Here is a 19,951-nt window from a genome sequence, read left to right on the forward strand (position 1 = left end):
TTTCTCATACATCCTTTATTCTCTTTTTTATTATTTCCATAAGTGGCTGTAAATTTTCTTACCGTTTAACTTAATTGCAAAATGTCTGTCAGTCCTATTACTAGAACATTTGTGGAAGTAAAACATTTATTTTCGGCTGCATATTTTCTGTCCATGACTCCTCATCCTCAGATCCACAAAATGTTTTAAGTGCCTAACCGAAAATTTGCTAAAAGAAGTTAGTTTTTTCAAGAAAACAGATTAAATCTTTTTATTATTTTGTACAAACAAAATATCGGATGGAGTAAATCAATAAAGAACACGAACATTACCTTGTAAATATGTACATACGTACGTATATACTTTGCTGACAAATTAATGAAGCGATTTCTATTACTTGGAAATCTTGGAATATGGACCGAGGCTGTCTCGTTTCTTATGTGTATACATAGATAGAATGTTTGTTCCATTAAATCATAATATATTCACTTTCTGCCTCTCGTAAAATATTTATCAAAATCATTAATATTTAATTGGCGTTTTTGCGTACCCAGTTAGGTAAATTAGGTCATCTTTATCTTACAAGATAGAATATGTTACCAAACAAAACAAGCGTAAAATTACAAGTACATAATAGGATGCATTTACATTTAATTTTCCACTCTTATATTACAAGTAAATGCTGTAATTTTATATAATACAGGTATATACATAATTCAATATTCTTTACATCAACAGGTCTCTCGTTAGAGTTATTATAATTATACACTTAAGTTTATTTCACTCAGTCACTTTTTAATCACTATTACTATAAACAATTGTAAGTTCTTATTAATGAGTGAATCATTATATTTAACTAATTTATATTTCCCTCTCGTTCTATCCCAATTTGTTCTCTTTCATCTCTTGTTCAGTTAATAGAAGTTTCTGCACTTTCGGCTTTCGGCCGATGCGCTCGGCCTCGGCCACGGTGTCTGGTAGTTCAGTGTTAGCTGTCTCCGGCATGAGCAGCGTCAGGGATCCTGCCAGGATTGATGTGACACCAAACAGGAATGTCGGTAGACCTGACCATAAGGACATCTGGAAAATAAAAAAGCTTTATGTAAATTGTGACTTGACTTTTATGATACCTACTACAACTATGAGGTAACAAAATCATCAGCAATTGTCACTTTAAAAGAATCGATGGTTTGGAAAAATAGCATTAAATTAGTAAACTAACCAATGTAGCGCCGATTTCCTAAAGCCGATACGGTCGAGTATCAAAAATGTTACATCTAAAATGTACTGCCAAAATATTTCCTGCGATGCTGATGATTTTCAAACAAAATTGGTGTGTTTCAAACAAAATCGAACTACTGACTACTGCGTTACTATTTCGCAAGATCACAAGGTTCTCAGGTGTCAACCTAACGTATTGCTCATAGCAAACACTGGAGAGAAAGATAGTAGTCTGCTTACCAGTAGCGGTGTCTGCGGCGCGAGCAGTGAGCCGACGCGTCCGATGGCGGAGCAGATGGCGTGCATGGAGTTGCGCGTGTAGGTGGGGAACAGCTCCGACGTGTACATGTACACGATGTTGTACGAGAACGTCGCCAGCATCTCGAACGTCATGAACAGCGCCACGCCCAGCCACGCGTACCCTGAACAACATACAAGACATATAAGTATCAGGAGTCAAGGCAACTGTGAAAAAAGGCTTTACAATAATTCATTTGTTTCTAAAAATGCTGTAGTGTCTTGGGTACTGAAGTACCTCAGAGTATTTAATTTGTGTCAAAGGTTTCTTTAGTATTGAAGGTTTATGAGTGAAGGGGATAGTAGTGAAAGCTTTTGATTGACCATTAATCGCATAAATTAAAAAACAATAATTAAGGAGTCTCCTAAAATACCAATATGGATATCGAAGCTCACCTTTAGGCACAAAAGGCTGTGAGATACAGAACACTCCCCCAACTAAGAATGAGAGCAGCAGCGGCAGTTTCCTCTTGTACTTGGCGAGCACGAGCCAGTAGAACACGTTGGCGGGGATGTCCATGAGCATGAGCAGCGCGAAGTTGACGTACTTGTCGCCCGCGATCAGCACCGAGCTGATCATCATGCCGTAGTTGATCAGCGTGATCGTGAACCACCACACCATGCACACCACGAACCTGGAACAATTAGTGTTACAAATTGTATAGCATCGTTCCAATGCGTCTTGATCAATACAACATAAAATATTTTTAGGAGAAGTTCATGAATATAAAAATACTACACGCGTAACTTGTACCGCAACTGTGATAATCATAGTATTCAGTTAAGTTCATATTAGTCATGCAATGCGAAAGTTTAAGGTTTCAATGCAAATATGATAAATATGCAAGCTTTTTAAGGATAAAAGCTTGTGTACCTTTGCATCATAATTTTGGATTTGAAAGTCTTCATCAGCAACTTCCGATCACTGACTCCCCCGCTCTTCGTCTCCTCATCGATATAGTCCAGTCTATCCAGCATCATCTTGTCCACCTGCACGCCATTCCTCTTGGCTATCTTCTGTATCAGCTGTATTGCTCTCTGCTTCTTGCCCTTGCTGTACAGCCAGCGGATACTCTCGTCCAGGAAGAAGGAGTAGCTCAGTATGAGGAGTGTGGGGGCGTAGATGACGCGGAGGAAGTGCCTCCAGTAGGGCACCATGTAGGCGATGAACGGCATCACGATCAGACCGCACGTGTAACAGTTCAGCAGTATCATTTGGAATAGTACTGCGCGTTTCTTTTCTACGATTTCTATGCCTGAAATTGCAAATAGAAGATTAATGTAATTGAGTTAACTAACGTATTTTGGGTTTATAAATGTGCCCTGTATGGACATTCAAATAAGCAAAAAAATCTTTCGTTTTTGTTGCGTTTTTGCGTTATCATGTGCAAATAGGGATTTGCAGACTGAATGACGAGGGCGCATTATGCGCAGATCACTGGCAATTCTATATTGACAAATTGTTGCTAACATTCACATGTGCTGGAACATTGTCGCGCAACTAGGTCTTAAAGTACCTAACTAGACAGTCTACAAAGTAGTTTCAGCTGTCAACACTAAACCGCGTAAATTTTACTAGACGTTTTTTTCTAGAGCTTTCTCCAACCATCTGAAATGAAATGGTATCAGTCTCAGAAGTGTGTGATAACTCCTAGACCAGTAGCAATAAACTCTCGTGTCGGTGTTCACTGCCGGTGACATTGTAACGTAACTGCGAGGTATTCAGCTGAGTCCTCCAGTTATCGCGAGAGTAATGACTTTACGAGATCCATCCACTGATATGTGAGCGAGTTATCACTAAATTGTACCGTACTACATTGTATTGTGCTAATAGCTCGTATATCTCTGTAGGATTATGAATATTATTTATCGGGTGGTACTATTTCAACCGCATTTTGAAGCTGCAAGTTATAATTTATTGATAGAACTTGAGTGACTTATATTTTAAAAATAAAAAGACTTATATCCTGCTGTGTACTAGGGAATGAAACTATAAATAATCTAAGTTTAATCGCCTTAGTGGTTACTGGTTAGTCACCATAGAAATGTATATAAAATAATGTTTACTTCTAGCTATTAGAGCTTTACTGTAGTACCAGCCTATAGTCAAAACTGTAGGGATTCGTTTTATGCAGTTTTATAACAAGGACAAAGATAAAAATCTTACTATTATCTGCTATGTATAAGAGCGTTTCCACGTTCGCATGGATGTTTGTTACTCAGCCACGCTAAAACGAATCAATCGATATTGGTGAAATTTGATTCAAAGAGAACCCGGATTAATAGACATACGATGCTTTTTATCCCGGGAAATCTTTTTTCGCCGACGAAGTAGCGGGCAGAGCTAGTCTGTTATAAGTGAGAATGAGTATTGCACTTACTCAACATGAACATGGGTGAGAGCGCGTCCCCGACGGCGGCCTCGAGCGCCTCGAGCGCCACGTACACCCACAGACTGGAGGCGAAGCTCTTGCTCAGGCCCAGCACCGCACCCATCGTGCCCGCGAACACCGCCGCTGTCTTGCGACCGAACCTTACGACAAAACATATATCATGTCAGAGATTTACTGGTCTAAAATCAAGCTAAAGACTAATGCCCGGTTTCTGAGGCACATTTAGCGGTAGTTTATCTTTATTATTAAAACTGTAATTTTTATATGAGTACATAATCACTATTGTATAGATAAACTGCCGCTAAATGTACCTCAGAAACCGGGAATAAATATGACAACAGGGTCACAACTTTTATAGACGTGCAGATTTACATTAGAGTATAATTTATTTGTCCGAATATGACCGATTTTCTGTTTGCGAGCATTTGAGATTTAAATTAGATACTTGAAGAAAATATTATAGTTCTTGCAAATAATTCTAAAGATGAAGATCTATTATTATTCGATAGAATAGTTGATACTCGATAGTAATAGGATATTGCCCCTCTGAACATCATCGGTAGCTTTTATTCAGCACCATATAAACTTTATTAAAAAACATCCTCATAGTAAAGTTAATTAAAAAGTTCCTTGAGGTAATTTCCTGCCTCCTCCCAACACATCGAACTAAATAAGTTGTGTGAGGAGGGGCTCGGGCCATGGTCGTGGTCATCACTCATGAGAGCTCTATACAACTGGTTTATATCCTCACTAGGCATACAAGTTGTCGCTAACACGCTACACGTTGTCGTTTTAAAATTAGCAACTTAGAAATTTCTACAACTCGAGTTGTATGTTTTGCAATTAATTATGAAAACGCTTGTAAGTAATAAATATCATTAATAATTTTAGAAAAGATACAAAGAAAATCTTGGTTTAATCTGTCATAATCAATGTTTGGCTTCGATAGAAATCGTCAGAGTAATCAAATCCATGAAGCTTGTTTCAGTAATTGTGTTATCGCTATTTAAACACATGTCTTGTAGCAAATTGTTTCATGGACTAGCAAACAGTTTGCCACAAACTATGAGCCGACTAATATCTCACCCTTAGCAGATGAGCAAATAAATCGTGTGTGGAGGTAATTAAGACATAACACGTAACATGGCACATAACTCTAGACCACGCTTGTCCTGTAATGGCCGGGGACCTCAGATATACGAGCTGCGTCGTCGTAATATGTTTCATTAGAGAGAGTTATGACTTGTTTCTAATTGAATATCTGATACTGACACTATTCAACTATAGTAGTATAGGAATTTATAGTGTTATACTGTATGAGCTAAATCATTAACTTTATTAACCGACTTAAAAAGGGAATAAGTTCTTGTTCTCATGTAGACTGTATGTATTTATTAGTTTTTTTATGTTTTTACTTTCAAATTTATTAACAGGTGAACCGATTTGGATGGTTCTATTCTACCACGTAGTTTCATTTTTTTATTTCAATCTCTAATCTAACGAATAAGTTTTGGTTTCATTCTTAAAAATCTAAAGGTACTCTATTTACTTTTATTGGTACCTAACATTTGCATTTTACGTAAAAGTTATTTTCTTTAGAATTGTTAAGTGAAGCAAAAGATGTTTGTTTGAGCAGTGCAAGTGGCGTTCTTTAGCCACTGTCTAGTTAGATCATTAATTCCTACCTTATGTTTATCCTCATTATAAATTGTATTATAGAAATAGCATTAAGTTTTGCACTATCTACCGTGGGAACAGGTGCAAATAGTTCCCCTGAGAGGTAATTTCCTCTTTTTTTCTCTATCTTTCCTATAACCAGGTGGGTTTATCACACTGACTGTCTACTAGACTGGTAGTTAGATAGCCAACCTGTCGGAGATCTGTCCCTGCACGAGCAGGCCCAGCATGTTGCCGAAGCTGTGCGCGGTGCCCACCAGCGTCGCCTTCCACTCCTCGCACGCCAGACCAAACTGTAACACAAGAACAAATACTATAACACACACAACACACTTACTTTAAACAAGTCGACTCTAATTAGATACCTATTGAAACTATTCTATTTGAATAACATCTATTCTGTCTTGCGATTGACTGGTCGTGGTGTAAATTGCAAGCATTACACTATTGAGGTGAGCTCTATTTCTTATTCTAACCACAGATAAAGTGCTAGTTAATATTTTATTTAAAAGAATGTTAGGGAAAGAAAGGCGTTCGTCAGTTATGCAACAATATTGTGTCCTGAACCCTCCCTGATTAGGTACATTAAAGCTATGATACACAAACATCACCTAGATGTATGGTGTATTGAAATCCTGGCGCGTCCAGTTCAACGCTAACGGTCCTACATACCTGTCCGACTGTGTTCACTTGGACACTCGCGTACACTTGCATACAGTTGCGTACAGTCGCGTACAGTTGTACACTAGTGTACAATGAACTGCTCGCGATAGTACTACGCTTAGTTCAATACGGAGTGTGAGAGACGACGAGGACTCCAGTGGAAGATAGGCATAAGATCTTATTGATATCATATCACTTGTGACGTTTTGAAACTGAAGGCGTGCTGTATTTGGTTTTGGTTAGTTTTGATATTATAGCAAAAATGAATGGCAACTTTTATTTATATAAACTAAAGCATATTCATTTTGCATTGGAGATATAATCACACCATGGGAAAAGGCAGAATAAATAATGGCATTTTTCGGTTAGCTCTGAATAAACTTGTGTAATACAAAGCTGTTATTAAACCCCACTGAGCTCTATTTGGTAACTGTCATACATTGACCAAAAAACCCGAATGACCGAAGACCGAGTGTTAAAAAAGTCAGATACCATCTCACCTCTCAGATAGATCAAGATAGTTTCTTCGATAAGACATCAAAACTGTCACAACTCATGCAGCTACAAGCGCTGTACTGCGCGCGCGCAGACCGGTCCACCGGTCGTACAGCGACTAGCAAAAACTATGCAAATACCGGCCCGACGTACTCGCGCATGTACAGTGACCAGCATGTGAGCAGCTTGTGACCACGCCTGTCCGCTTGTACCGTCGTGTAGCACTTAGTTATTCTGCCTACGACATGTGTACAAGTGCGTGACCCGTGCACTGAATGTTAATCAGTAGTTTCGGTTGAGAGTGGACACTATTTTTATCTGAATATAAATGTATTTTGGATCGTTTAGTTTATTAATGTCTTGATGGTAAAACGTGAAATTTTTTGTTGCTGGTATTTTTGGATTGGGTACTTTATAAAAATATACCTATATACATAGGTCAGTCCAAAATAGGAGCTGCGAAGTAAATCGTGTACATAATAAGTTTCGAATCGATTCTTGAATGCACTGTAGCGCGATTCTGTACAGTCGTTACTGTCGACATTTTGACATTTAGAGGCTACAAAATTGTACTGTGGTACTGCCGAATTATTTCCTACAACACCCGTCAGAGGCGCTGATCAGATTTTCATACACAATTTCTCGATGACAGATCGGTTGTCGCTAGCCGATAGTAAAAAAAAATATAGTGTCACTTAGGGGCATGAAAAATAGATGTTGGCCAATTCTCAAACCTACTCAATATGCTCACAAAATTTCATGATAATCGGTCAAGCCGTTTCGGAGGAGTACGCGTACGGTAACTAACATATTGTGACATGTAAATTTTATATATAAGACTAGCTTTTACCCGCGACTTCGTCCGCCACCTGAATTTCCCCATGGGAATGCGTCCTTTTCATGGGTAAAAAGTAGCCTGGAAATGGGTCGGAACAAATAGCAATAAACAATGAGTTTTATACAATTATTAGTGCGTATATTAGGAACAAAGCTAGACATGGTGGTTCACTGATTATGGTAGCTAACAGTATTAAATGTAAAGAACGTAGGGACATAGTTAATTTGTCAATAGAACGCACTGCTGAGGTTTCCTGTGTCGAGTTAGAGCGACACATAGTAGTTTGTATATATAGACCACCAAATAGTGAGTTTACTTTATTTGAGTCGATAATGGAGGACATATTAAAGCGTTTAAGTATAAGCAACAAGTATGTAGTAGTGTGTGGTGATTTTAATGTAAATTTACTTGAGCAATCTTCGACTAGTACGAGACTTAAGTCATTATTTAAATCATTTAATTTAGTTTTTTTATTTAATGAGCCTACTAGAATCACTGCACATTCTGCTACATGCTTGGACAATATATTCTGCAACTGCGAATGCTTAGGTAGGGAAATCTTAAGTGAATTAACATCGGACCATTGTGGACAGAAGGCTATATTTCCTGTTAGGGTAGATAATAGGTTAAAGAAAATTACTTGTAGGCCTATTACTAGGGATCGTTTAGTATTATTTAATAGTGAGATAGCTAGTGCTATGACGAAGTTAGACGACACCGAAGAACACCCGGATAACCTTTACACATCGTTATTCAACATTATTGAATCCAAGTTCAAAACTATCTTCAAAGAGAAAACCATACTAGATAACAATAGGAAACTCAAATTTTGCGATTGGGCGACAGCAGGTATTTATAAAAGTAGAGCTAGGTTGTATGAGCTTTATTCCATGAAACAGTTCAATTTTAATCCAAAATTTCTTGAATACGTTAGGAACTATTCAAAAATTTTTAAGAGAACTTGTGTTGCTGCTAAATCCTTACACTTAAGCAACAAAATTAAAAGCTCAGACAATACAATCAAAACCACATGGAATATCATTAACAACGAAACAGGTCGTGCTATCCAGCGCGAAAATAATTTTGAACTGAAAGTAAATGACACGATTATCACCAACAACTTAGAGGTTGCTCAGACGTTCAATACTTTCTTCGCTGATATTCCCACAGCTACAACTAGCTCCTTGAATTCCTGTCCTGCCAAGGCAGAATGTTTACTTCGAAATAGTGTAGAAGAGTGTGGTAGTGTTTTTTTCTTCAAACATATCAACTCTAATGATGTAGTTAAGGCTTTTAGGTCGCTCAACTCCAAAAAAACACCTGACCTCTGGGGCATCTCTGTTAAATTAGTAGAAAGTATCATCCTTGAAATAGCCTCCCATTTGGCTTTAATATTTAATAGGTGCGTAGATGCTGGTGTGTTTCCGGACTTAATGAAACACAGTAAAGTAGTACCACTCTTTAAGAAGGGATCTAAGAGTGAGCCCAGCAATTTCAGGCCCATTTCCATCTTGCCTGCGGTTAGCAAAATCTTCGAAAAGGTCATATTAGAGCAGCTCGAAAGTCACTTTAACTCGAATCAGCTATTTCATGGTAAACAGTATGGTTTCACAAAGGGTAGGTCAACGATCGATGCAGGTATTTCGCTCGTCAAGCATATCTATGATGCTTGGGAGACATCCCAGGACGCCATTGGGGTGTTCTGCGATCTCTCCAAAGCATTTGACTGTGTCCAACATAATACGCTCCTTAGGAAACTAAACCACTACGGAATTAGGGATACAGCGCTCGATTTACTTGCGTCATATTTGAGTAATAGGATTCAACGAGTAGATATCAATGGTGTAAGGTCTTCAGGTTCAGCTGTTTCTCTCGGCGTGCCTCAGGGTTCTATACTCGGTCCGTTTCTTTTTCTCGTATATATAAACGATCTCCCCTTTCAGGTGCAGGACTTATGTGATATTATATTATTTGCAGATGACACTTCACTCATTTTTAAAGTAGATCGTTCGAAGTCTTGTTTTATTGATATCAATAGTATTCTTGAACAGGTCCACAACTGGTTCACTTGTAATAATCTGTTATTAAATTCTAACAAAACTAAGTGCATTAGGTTCACTATGCCCAACGCGAGGAATTTAGGTACTAACATAGTCGTAAATGGGCAAACTATCGATTTGGTAGATTCGGCAACTTTTTTAGGTATCAGTCTGGATAGCAAGCTCCAATGGGGCACTCAAATAGCGCATCTCTCGGGGAGACTCAGCTCCGCCGCGTACGCAATCAGAAAAGTAAGACAGTTTGCTGGTGTGGATGCGGCAAGACTGGTTTACTTTAGTTATTTTCACAGCGTCATGTCTTACGGTATATTACTGTGGGGTAAGGCTGCTGATATAGATGTTATTTTTGTCCTTCAAAAAAGAGCTATCCGTGCAATTTATAGTTTAGGAGCGCGAGACTCCTTGAGAGAGCTTTTTGGGCAGATAGGGATACTGACGGTGTCATCACAGTATGTGCTTGCAAACTTGTTGTATATAAAACAAAATTTAGGGACTTTCGCAACAAATAGCGATAGACACAATTACAACACTAGAAACAGACACAAATTAGTAGGTCCCCATCATCGTTTACACAAGGTGCACAATTCGTTTGTAGGTCTCGGCATTCGTTTCTTCAACAAGCTTCCAAAGCACATCATGGATTTACCCCTGCCAAAATTCAAAGTTGCTGTTAAGGAACATCTCGTTAGGAAAGCTTATTACAGAATTGATGAGTATCTAAACGACAATAGCTCTTGGGATTAGTCGCTCGCTTGATTAGGATTCTTTGAAATTAGGGAACTTTGCTATAAATTGTATAAACTCAGTAGCAGTAGGTCTAAATATTGTAAAATATGGGCAATTAATGATGCAAATAGGTGATGTTACGTACAATTTGATGTTATTCATAAAACTGTCACTTTTTTCTTTTATATTGTTCACAACCAATGTGCTCACTTGCTGCCCATATTCTTATTATCACATGCTAGTAGGTGCTCCCAACATACGGTATGATCAGAGACTAATAAATAACCTAGCTATGTTCATTTAACTTAATTGACGTTTAGTCTATATCGCTGATTGTTGGCAGCTCCTCGCATGATCAATTATTGTATCAACCACATTGTAAAACTTTTTGGCGATTGAAAAGAGTGGCCGTGAGTTTCTCGCTAGCTCTTCTCATAAGGCTCTACCCCCTTTCCGAGCTAGTGGTAGATTCAGTAATTGTAACGACTATCATAAGTGTCAATATTTGACCTAAATGAATAAATGATTTGATTTTGATTTTGGTCATTTTCCTTCTTCCCCACTTTCTCGGGTATCAAAATATCTCCATACCAAATTTCATGGAAATTGGTTCAGTAGTTTAGGCGTGATTGAGTAACAGACAGACAGAGTTACTTTCGCATTTATAATATTAGTATGGATTTATAAAAGAACAATGCTTCGTTAATGACAATGTCGTGACTAGTGTTTATCACCTGTAGAAGTGTGGTTCTATGGGAGCATTGGTCACGCTGTCCACAACACTTTCCCTTCCCGTGACCAAACTCATTTGGGATTCATTTTGGTCATTTTTTGACCCCAGGCCCTTCGGTTGAGGTCAATAGCTCGACGGACACAATGAGAGGACACAAATATGTAACCTAATGATCGCTTTTGTTGTTATAAACATTCATATTGACCCGTTTACGGTATTTAAGAGAGTTATGTCATTATAACCCTTTTTCTGTAATATCTGAGATCAGAGTCACCTTCTTGTATCTATTGGCTAATTCAGTGTTCCGTCCTGCGACCGTTTTGTCCAAATTTTTTGTAAGGTGTCTTTTTTACTTTTAACCTTTTTTTTTACAAAATTAGATTTCATTTTATTAAATCCTTGATTATTTATGTCACTCAAATTATATTGTCAAGTATACCTACTACAAGTTTTCGTAAATATTATAATAATTTGACGAAACACTGAAGTAGCTTATTTATTGAGGTGTTGGTTATGTACTGACGGATTGAAGGTTTTGGGAATGTTTGTGACTATAATTGCTTGATACCAGCGTTTAGTCGTAGACTGATAGATTCTAACTAATCTAGTATTTGTAGACATCGTTATAGCTGCTTCAATTATTTGAACAACTGTGAATGATAATGAATTTCCTCACGAAAACATAAATAGTTTAGTTATCATGAAAGTTAACTAAATAAAGTAAGTAATTAGTTCAAACAAGACAGTTTATTTGTAACTTGTTCGTTATCATTGCAAACTTGTTACATTTGTTATCTAATGTTACCTAATTATGTGTTGTCATGTTTATGTTAAAGTAAATGATGTGAATAAAGAAAGTGTAGGTAAATGAAAACTCATGAAAATTTAGACATGTCAGACTTCTGCGTCAAGTTTCAAATGAATTTATTTTTATCAAGTCTCTTTATTCTTTGTGTATTGTAGCGTGAACTTAACTCTTATTTTAATGATATAACGTGTTGCTAGGCTATGATAAATTTACTTACAAGAGCCGAAAAATACCCAAAACACTTCACCCGACTCGAACATTGAACCTAGTGTTCGGTACCGCGATTCTCTACCATTATCGACTACGGTCAACCGGCAAGCTATCGAAAAAAAAAGTATGACAATCGGTTCAGCGCCACTAGCGGGCGTCGTAGAAACTATTTTGGCAATACATTTTAAATGTCAAACTCTCGATACTGGACAGTAACAACCGTAGATAATTGGGCTATGGTATCCGCGTACCTTACCGCTTTAATCGCAGCATTTTCCTAAACATATATGTAAGTTTAACGAGAGCTAGAAATGCCACCACACATATATTTATGCTCGTATTTCCCCTATGAATGCGGTGTGAATGTGTTCAATGTGTTCACAATAGAGTGGTTATCAGATCGAACCCCGCACCGAGGTAGGGACATAGCTCGCTCCACTGAGACATTGTTCCCGCTGTACAACACGCAATTAACATTGTTGGCTTGTTAAGAACGCTCTCTAATTAGTACTCCAGTACTACATTATGTAACTGAATAACTGTGATGTAATAGGGAATAACTGGCTTTGTAGTGCGGCGCCTTAGAATGCAGACGAAATTTCCGGGTAGGGCCGAAGAAATATTTGTGAATTAGTTCAGTTAAGACATTATCTAAATTATTTTAGTTAAGAAACTATCTGTGATTGTCCATAGACCGTATTGTCTCGTAAAGCGCGCAAAGACATTAATTAGTTCAGAGTTCAAAATTTTAATCGGTCTTATATTCCACTAATAGAAGGTACAAATATGAGAAAATAGAGTATATAAGTCTCATAAAGCTATCTAGATCGTTTTTATGGCATTTTTTTTAAAACCTAGGCCACATAATATGATGCAATATTTTTCAGTACAAGTAAATATTACTGTTTAAATATTTTGATAATTATTTTTGACAATAGTATACCTGTCATAATATTATAATGCGTACATGAGGAACACTTGTTACTTTTATAAGTTAATTAAACATTAGTATGTATTTTGTACTGATAGTGCTATTTATACAGAACTAACATTTATATGTCATCGTTTTGATAAGCAATTAGTTAAGTATTTGGTTAGGGATCATACAGAGACTTCTGGTTGCTCTTGTCTATTTATTAAGCATTTAGAGACGGAAGCTGCGTTTCACTCGAAGCCCAACTAACAAATATTAAAAATGCGAAAGTTTGGATGATTGGAAGGATGTTTGTTACTCAATTACGCCAAAACAATTGAACGGACTTTATTATAATTTGGTACAGATATTTCATAACCTAAATTACACGGACGAAATCGCAGGAAGAAGCATTAGGTACATGAAATTTTCTCTGATGTAATGTCAACTTTCTGACGATTTATCTATATTTAAAACATAATAATCCTGATTCAAGAGGCGCTGATAGACCAGTCTGTCAAAAACCTGTGAGGTAATCTACTTATAACTAGAGCCTATGCGTCTATGTTCTGTTCTAACCTAGATACTGGCTAATTATAATAATTGTGTAGTTATTGTAATTGTGCGTAAATTAACATACTAGTCGATAACGGTGCGTAAGGAGAGTAGGAATTACCTTCCATTAACGAGACTTTAATTAATACAAGCATGCTAATTAGTTGCTTATTGAAATTAGGTCTCCACGATACTATACGCTGAAGAGAAATACTAGGCTAACTACAAACTATTGCAAATAGTCTTGTTGTTCAAATACAGCAAGGAGGCAAATGGTTGCACATTCATATTATTATGTGTAGTGTTAATAAAATAAGTCTTACAAAAGGAACTTATTGCTGTTTTTGAAGTCAGTTAAAAAAACAAATACATTCCATTTATAAAACCATTTCATTGTTGACTTATTTTTTTATGACATGTTTAGTTTAACCAAGCAAAAACAATTAGTTATTTTTCCCATATAACGCCTCCAAGAGCCGTAATATTCGAAGTCTCGTTATATCTTCGTTATCGTTATGTCCTTTTAATATAAAAAACAAACAATAATCAAGTGGTCGAGTGAAGTCGGGGCTTTCAAGTAATCACTCACAATTAAACAGAGGAGTTAATTACACCGTGTGTCAGACTCACAGCGATCAGCGCTTAATGAGTAGCACTTAATTGTTGAGTGAGAGACTGAGTGCTACTCTGTTACAACTTGCTCTATGATTGTGTACACAGTAGCTTTGCACATTTTTATTTAATGCCTATTTGATGAGAACATAATTTGTTTGTACAAATTGAAAGTAAAATGTTAGTGCGCAAGTTTATCTTTATCACGTACTGTTTTATCAATGTGCAATAAAGTTTAAAATTTTTGAATTACTTTTTTTTTTTAAATTGTCAAAATCATATTAAGAAATATTATTTGCTTGCATACCATGAAAACGTGAGTGGTAATACACGTAATGCAAATGCAAAAAATAGTGTTTCCCTTACCTCGGCCATGAAGCTGTGTGGTATCTCATAGTCCCACTCGGTACAAGGCACGTCGACGCCGGACTGGCTGCAGTTGTCGCCCTGTGGCCTCCAGCACTGCTTCACCGGCTCCTCCCACTGCTGGGACTCGTTCAGCCACGCGTCCGCGCTGCTGTTCCCACCCGCGCATGATGAGACCTTACATCTGAAAGAATAACCCATACATAAACAACCACGTTTTGATTCGAGAAGCTCATGGCATAACAACAGCCGCGCGGATTGATCTCTGAGGTTAAGCCACGCTTGCCGAGTTTGTTCTGTGGATGGGTGACCATTTTATACATTTCGAGTTCCTTCGTGTTTCGGAAGGCTTGTTAAATTGTGGTTCTGGGCTGCCATTATATACATCGTATGATCATGACCAGTTGCGAGTACAACTGACCTTTATGAAGGACATTACCGTTATGATCTGTGCTACTTTTAAAAAAAATTGGTGTAATCGTTACATAGTATAAAGTAAAGTCGCTTTCCGCGTCTGTTCATATTATTATGTATGTTTGTATGTTTAGATCTTTAAAACTACACAGCGGATTTTGGTGCAGTTTTTTTATAGATAGAGTGTTTCATGAAAATATCGTAAAGGTTTTTTTGTAAAATAACTTTATCAACCGGGCGAAGCTGGGACGGGCCGCCAGTATATCGTAAGTAAATATAATAATCTAAGTTGATAATTACTAGACTGGCGTTGGATGAGCTTCCGGTTCGATTGCCGTGTCATAAAAGTGTTGTTCAGGCAAAAGATCTTTGCTACAATACTATTGCTATCTAGTTCTATCTAAAAGGGTTTTACATACATTCTGTAATACAAAGAGTAATAACAGAGTGTGTGTATGTTTTTTGTATACTTGTGCTACTTGATGCGATGTAGTCCGGAAACGACCGAGGTGTCGGCGAGGTGTCGGCGAGGTGGCGCGTCTCACTAATGTATTCACGCGACTGCGCTTGTGTGTAGCACTATTATATTTATGGTTGTTTTGTCCTTTAGTTAGTAGTTAATGGTTCAAAGGTTAAGTGTCGTTTAATTAAAGAGCTATTTTAATCGGTACATTGAACAATTATTGATTGACTATAATCATATAATCGAGTTAATAGTTATCTATTGATAAGAACTACTCAGATTTGCATGTACTACAGTTAAATCTCCTTTGAATGATTGCTTGTAATCATGTCACAATACATTGTAAGAGATAGTGTACATTATCTTATTGCAACATTTGAACACCTGTCCGAAATATATTTACTTAACATAAACAAATATTATATTATCTTATACAAACTATATTATCTTTGGACTCCTTGCAATCAGCGCGGCGTCGCCGGACCTAAATCGTTGTCTGTATGTTGTGGTAGGCAGTAACTACGGAACTGCGTTTACTACTTTTATACGATTCTTGCACGTTTAGTGGTTCTAAGGCTTCCTCCGTGGCGCAGTGGTGGTAAAAGTCGCCACGTCGCTACTATTGCGCCGGGAGGTCGTGAGTTCGATTCCCACGCGGAATTTTTATTTGTGTGATACACAAATAGTTGTTTCGGTTCTGGTTGTACTTTGTGTCCGTTGTTTGTATGTTTGTAAAAGTCCCCGCGACACAAGAACAATTCTTGGTGCAGGAGTTGTATTGATGAAAGAGAGAGTCAGATATACATACAATACCTAAGCAGAAATATTGAACAATAGTTTCAGACTTACGCGACCATTAGTCGATCGAAATTAATAAAGTATTGGTTTACTGATGTCATAAAACCAGTCGATTGACGGCTAAAATATAGCTAATCAGTTTAAGACCAAATAGCTATTCTATATCTATCTTATGAGTAAAGCTAAACACCTGATTGTTCTATTTATACGTGGTATGTGAGCAGTGACCTTAAGTGTCGTGTTCTATGTAGAGTAGGTACTGTACTGTACTGTGTACGAACTGATGGCTAAGTAGCGACGCTACTGCGCATGCGCGGGCGGAGGAACGGGAAGATAACTATTTGAACACCACTACCAAGTACCAATCTACATTATTACAATGACTACTTTCGTCATCTTAGGATTAGAACACAATGAGGAATTTGGTCCAAAACTTATTTACAAAAACGCTTTTATGGAGGTAATGACTCTAGAAGTGTTTTTAACTAAAGCACCTTTCATTTGAACTGTGTATTTGAATTTCCTGTTGTTTTTCTTATTAAGGAAATTTGTCCAACCTCATTCAGGAGGACGAAATTGCCTTGCAGAGAGCTTTTTTTGTTTAAAAGGCAAACGAAAAAGCGTGTACTCTGTGTAGTGTGAGAGTTATTCGGTGTGGTGGTAGATCTATGACAATAATTTGAGGATCGAGTCATAGGCAATACAAACTGTCATCTCTACTCTGTTTACAAAGGCCTTTGGCTGAAACTCTACAAAGATATCATTTTCTTTCTCAAATGGTCACTTAAATTATGTTAAATATGTATCTCAGTGTGCCTACAGCTTTTGATAGCAAAAATTGAATGAGTGCTTACTCTGACAGTTGAAGATTGTATGACTAATTGTGTAACCTCAAACTAATGACTTCAATGAACATCCTGGTCCACGCACGACCTATGACATACTCCTGCGTATTTTGGCAACAGGGGAATAGCTCACTTAATAAACCGGGAAGTAAAGCTATTCCTGGATGAATCAATTCGAGGATCGGTGACCGCATCGTAGGTTTTATGCTGAACTTATCCTTGCTACAAATTCCTGCCGAAAGGTCCTTTATTTGTTTACAAGGTATAAACGAAGAAGGTAGCTAATGAAAGAAAGTATGTAGCTATCGTGTAACCGTCAAAAATCAGCATTTTATTTGATGAGTAACGTTATTGTCAAATAAAGATTGCAGTGCAGTGATAATTATTTGTCAATTAAAGATTGCAGTGCTAAGCAGTTTACGAACATGTCTGCGTAACACGATATCATAGAACTAATTATTTCTACAGGTATACAATTAAATTTTGTATTCATACTTTCATACTGCTATTATAAATTCGAAAGTTTGCCTGTCTAGTACTGTTTGACGGCTGAACCGCTGAACCGATTTTGATGGAATTTGGCGTGGAAATGGCTTAAGATCAAATGTAGGCTTCCTAATCTTCCGACATTCAGGCGAACGTTTCACAGACACAGCTAGTTATGCATTGTATTAATGATAATCTAAGTATATTTTGGCCAAAGGCCTTATTAAACTATGTAGGCACCTGTATCCCACATCCTCGACAGCGAACACATAGTTGACATTGTACATGGAGTTGGTGGCGTAGACGAGCGCCAGCATGGCCACCGTCACCACCTGGTGGCGCCCGAACGCTCCCAGCTGACCCAGCACCTCGTCCAGGTGCACGCGCTTCGAGTCTGATGATACGTCCTCCATATTGGAGGCAGGCCAAGAGAATTTAGCTTATTAAAATTCCTTCTTTTGGTGAGACTCGAGGTTAAATCAGAAACTAGGAACTTATTTGATTATTCTGAATTTTTGGTAGTTTCTTCGTTCACTTTGTTTACACATAGTTTTGTCACATACAAATATACTAAGCTATAGTTACATTATTCTATTAAAAACTGTCCTCGTCATCACTCACAACTTAGTAAATACACAAAATCACAGATAACAATTCACTTTAGTAACTAAATGTAAATAAAACTGCAATAAAAATATGTAACAGCACGTTTGTTGCACACGATCGACACAGATATTTATAACTTAGAACATTTTAATAAAGGTTAATGTCATTCATATATTAATAGAAAACATAATTTATTTACTTTTATAGAATGTCACTGGTATGTAAATAATAGTAACGAGTAGTGTTTGTATGTATGTCTGTGCGTGCGCAGGTCGCGAGCGGGACGGCGCGGTGTCCGCGCGTGGAGTCGCCGCCGCAGTGCTCGGCTTATATACTCGTAGTAGCGCTCGTTCAATATTTACTGTAACACTGTAACGCAGGGCTCACGATGATAACTGACTGAAGGGAACTGGGCCAATGTTTTTTTCAGTTTACGTCAATTCGTGTTTGTTAATGCTTGTTAAATAAAAATGTAGAGACAAGTTTTCAGAAAGACAAAGGTGTTTATGACTGGAAAGATTCTTGATGAACATAATAATATACACCTTTGACAGATTTTTTTTGTGTAGTGAATATTACAGTTATGTAGTAACAATGGAACAAAATGGTCACTTGAACTCTGAAGGCATTCTTTGAAAATTTTCATTCATAAAAAAGACAAGTGTTAAAAAATCTATCAATCAGAACACACGCGTAACTAATCAATTGGAAAATACCAATGCTTTTTAAGTAGGTACATTAATTTTTTTGACATTCCTATTTTTTAATATTCGACTACATAACATGTGTAAAACAAGAAAACCTAGTAGTCATAGTTTAACGGTGAAGTAAGACATTGTGATGCAACCTTGCATACCTGAGAGTTCCTTAAAAATAGTTCTTGAAGGTATGCAGAGTCCCCAACCCGCACTTGGTCAGCGTGGTGGACTCAAGGCCTAACCCCTCCCTTATTACGGGAGGAGACTCTTACCCAACAGTTAGACTTTATTAGGTCTAATATTTTTTTTTGTTACTGATATTTCTATTTATTTGATGTATTAAATCGACATCTAATAGCACACTACACCGCATGTCTAGATATTTATCAGGTTGATGTCCAAGATATCCCCACATTCCCCACACAGTGATAAGCGACATCTATCGCCATTACCCGGGAGTTATGTGTGTGTTTTTTCTGTAATGGCCGGCAGCTCCTAACTGGGGGTGGGTAATGAGTGCCAGTCCGACGCAAGCCTTGTTAGAGTGACCATTGCGTCGGACATAGACGATGTATGGAACAATTATCATAAGTATCTGTTCTATTACTTTGTAGTTTGATAGGTTACCGGACAATCTATGGGCTAAATATAGGACGGTTGTACGCACACCTTCTTTAAAATGTTTAGCTATTTGTCATTGTTTTGTTTAAAGTGTTCTTAGATTCTCCACCACTATCGATAACTGGCTAGCTATCGAAAAATCTTGTATGAAAATCTGATGAGCGCCAGTAGCGGGCACCGTAGGAACAATTTTACAGAGCATTATAAATTGCCTGACTCTTGATTCTCGATAGTTTCGAGTGTAGAGTATCGTGCAACCGATTAGTAATTTAGTAATATTGGTTTGGCCAGTTTCAATTAAACTGACCGCCGTAGCCGTATATCGGCTAGGAGGACATTAATTAATTAAATATTGGTTTTCAGAACTTAAACTTTGAATTAAGGGAGTAATCTTTACCTGGGAATTGACGTGTTTAACAATATTTATCTTGAAGTTAGATAAGTTAAATTATTATTGCCTAACCTGAAAATTAT

At 37.4% G+C, this 19,951-nt stretch overlaps 2 protein-coding genes across 5 annotated transcripts in view; one reads left to right on the top strand and one right to left on the bottom strand.

Annotated features, from left to right (window-relative positions):
• The window catches only part of LOC142979695 (uncharacterized), a 397,988-nt gene that overhangs the window by 14,850 nt on the left and 363,187 nt on the right, over positions 1-19,951 (top strand). The gene's annotated exons all lie outside the window — the stretch shown is intronic.
• LOC142979930 (solute carrier family 22 member 1-like) lies at positions 618-18,479 on the bottom strand. The gene is made up of 8 exons (XM_076125167.1): positions 17,793-18,479; positions 14,547-14,730; positions 5,760-5,860; positions 3,879-4,030; positions 2,372-2,753; positions 1,894-2,132; positions 1,441-1,622; positions 618-1,059 (listed from the first exon to the last, which is right to left on the bottom strand). The coding sequence occupies exons 1-8, from the start codon at positions 17,963-17,965 to the stop codon at positions 859-861; spliced, it is 1,614 nt and encodes a 537-aa protein (XP_075981282.1). The 5' UTR covers positions 17,966-18,479; the 3' UTR covers positions 618-858.

This window comes from Anticarsia gemmatalis, chromosome 17 (assembly GCF_050436995.1).
Source record: "Anticarsia gemmatalis isolate Benzon Research Colony breed Stoneville strain chromosome 17, ilAntGemm2 primary, whole genome shotgun sequence".
Taxonomy (NCBI): Eukaryota; Metazoa; Arthropoda; class Insecta; order Lepidoptera; family Erebidae; genus Anticarsia; species Anticarsia gemmatalis.

Bases quoted from the DNA above. Each gene is read 5' to 3' on its own strand.
- LOC142979930 (XM_076125167.1), bottom strand. From the start codon at position 17,965: ATGGAGGACGTATCATCAGACTCGAAGCGCGTGCACCTGGACGAGGTG. The intron at 14,731-17,792 runs GTGCCTACATAG...TTATTCTTTCAG, and splicing joins GTCGAGGATGTGGGATACAG to ATGTAAGGTCTCATCATGCG. The intron at 2,754-3,878 runs GTAAGTGCAATA...TTGCAATTTCAG, and splicing joins CTCACCCATGTTCATGTTGA to GCATAGAAATCGTAGAAAAG.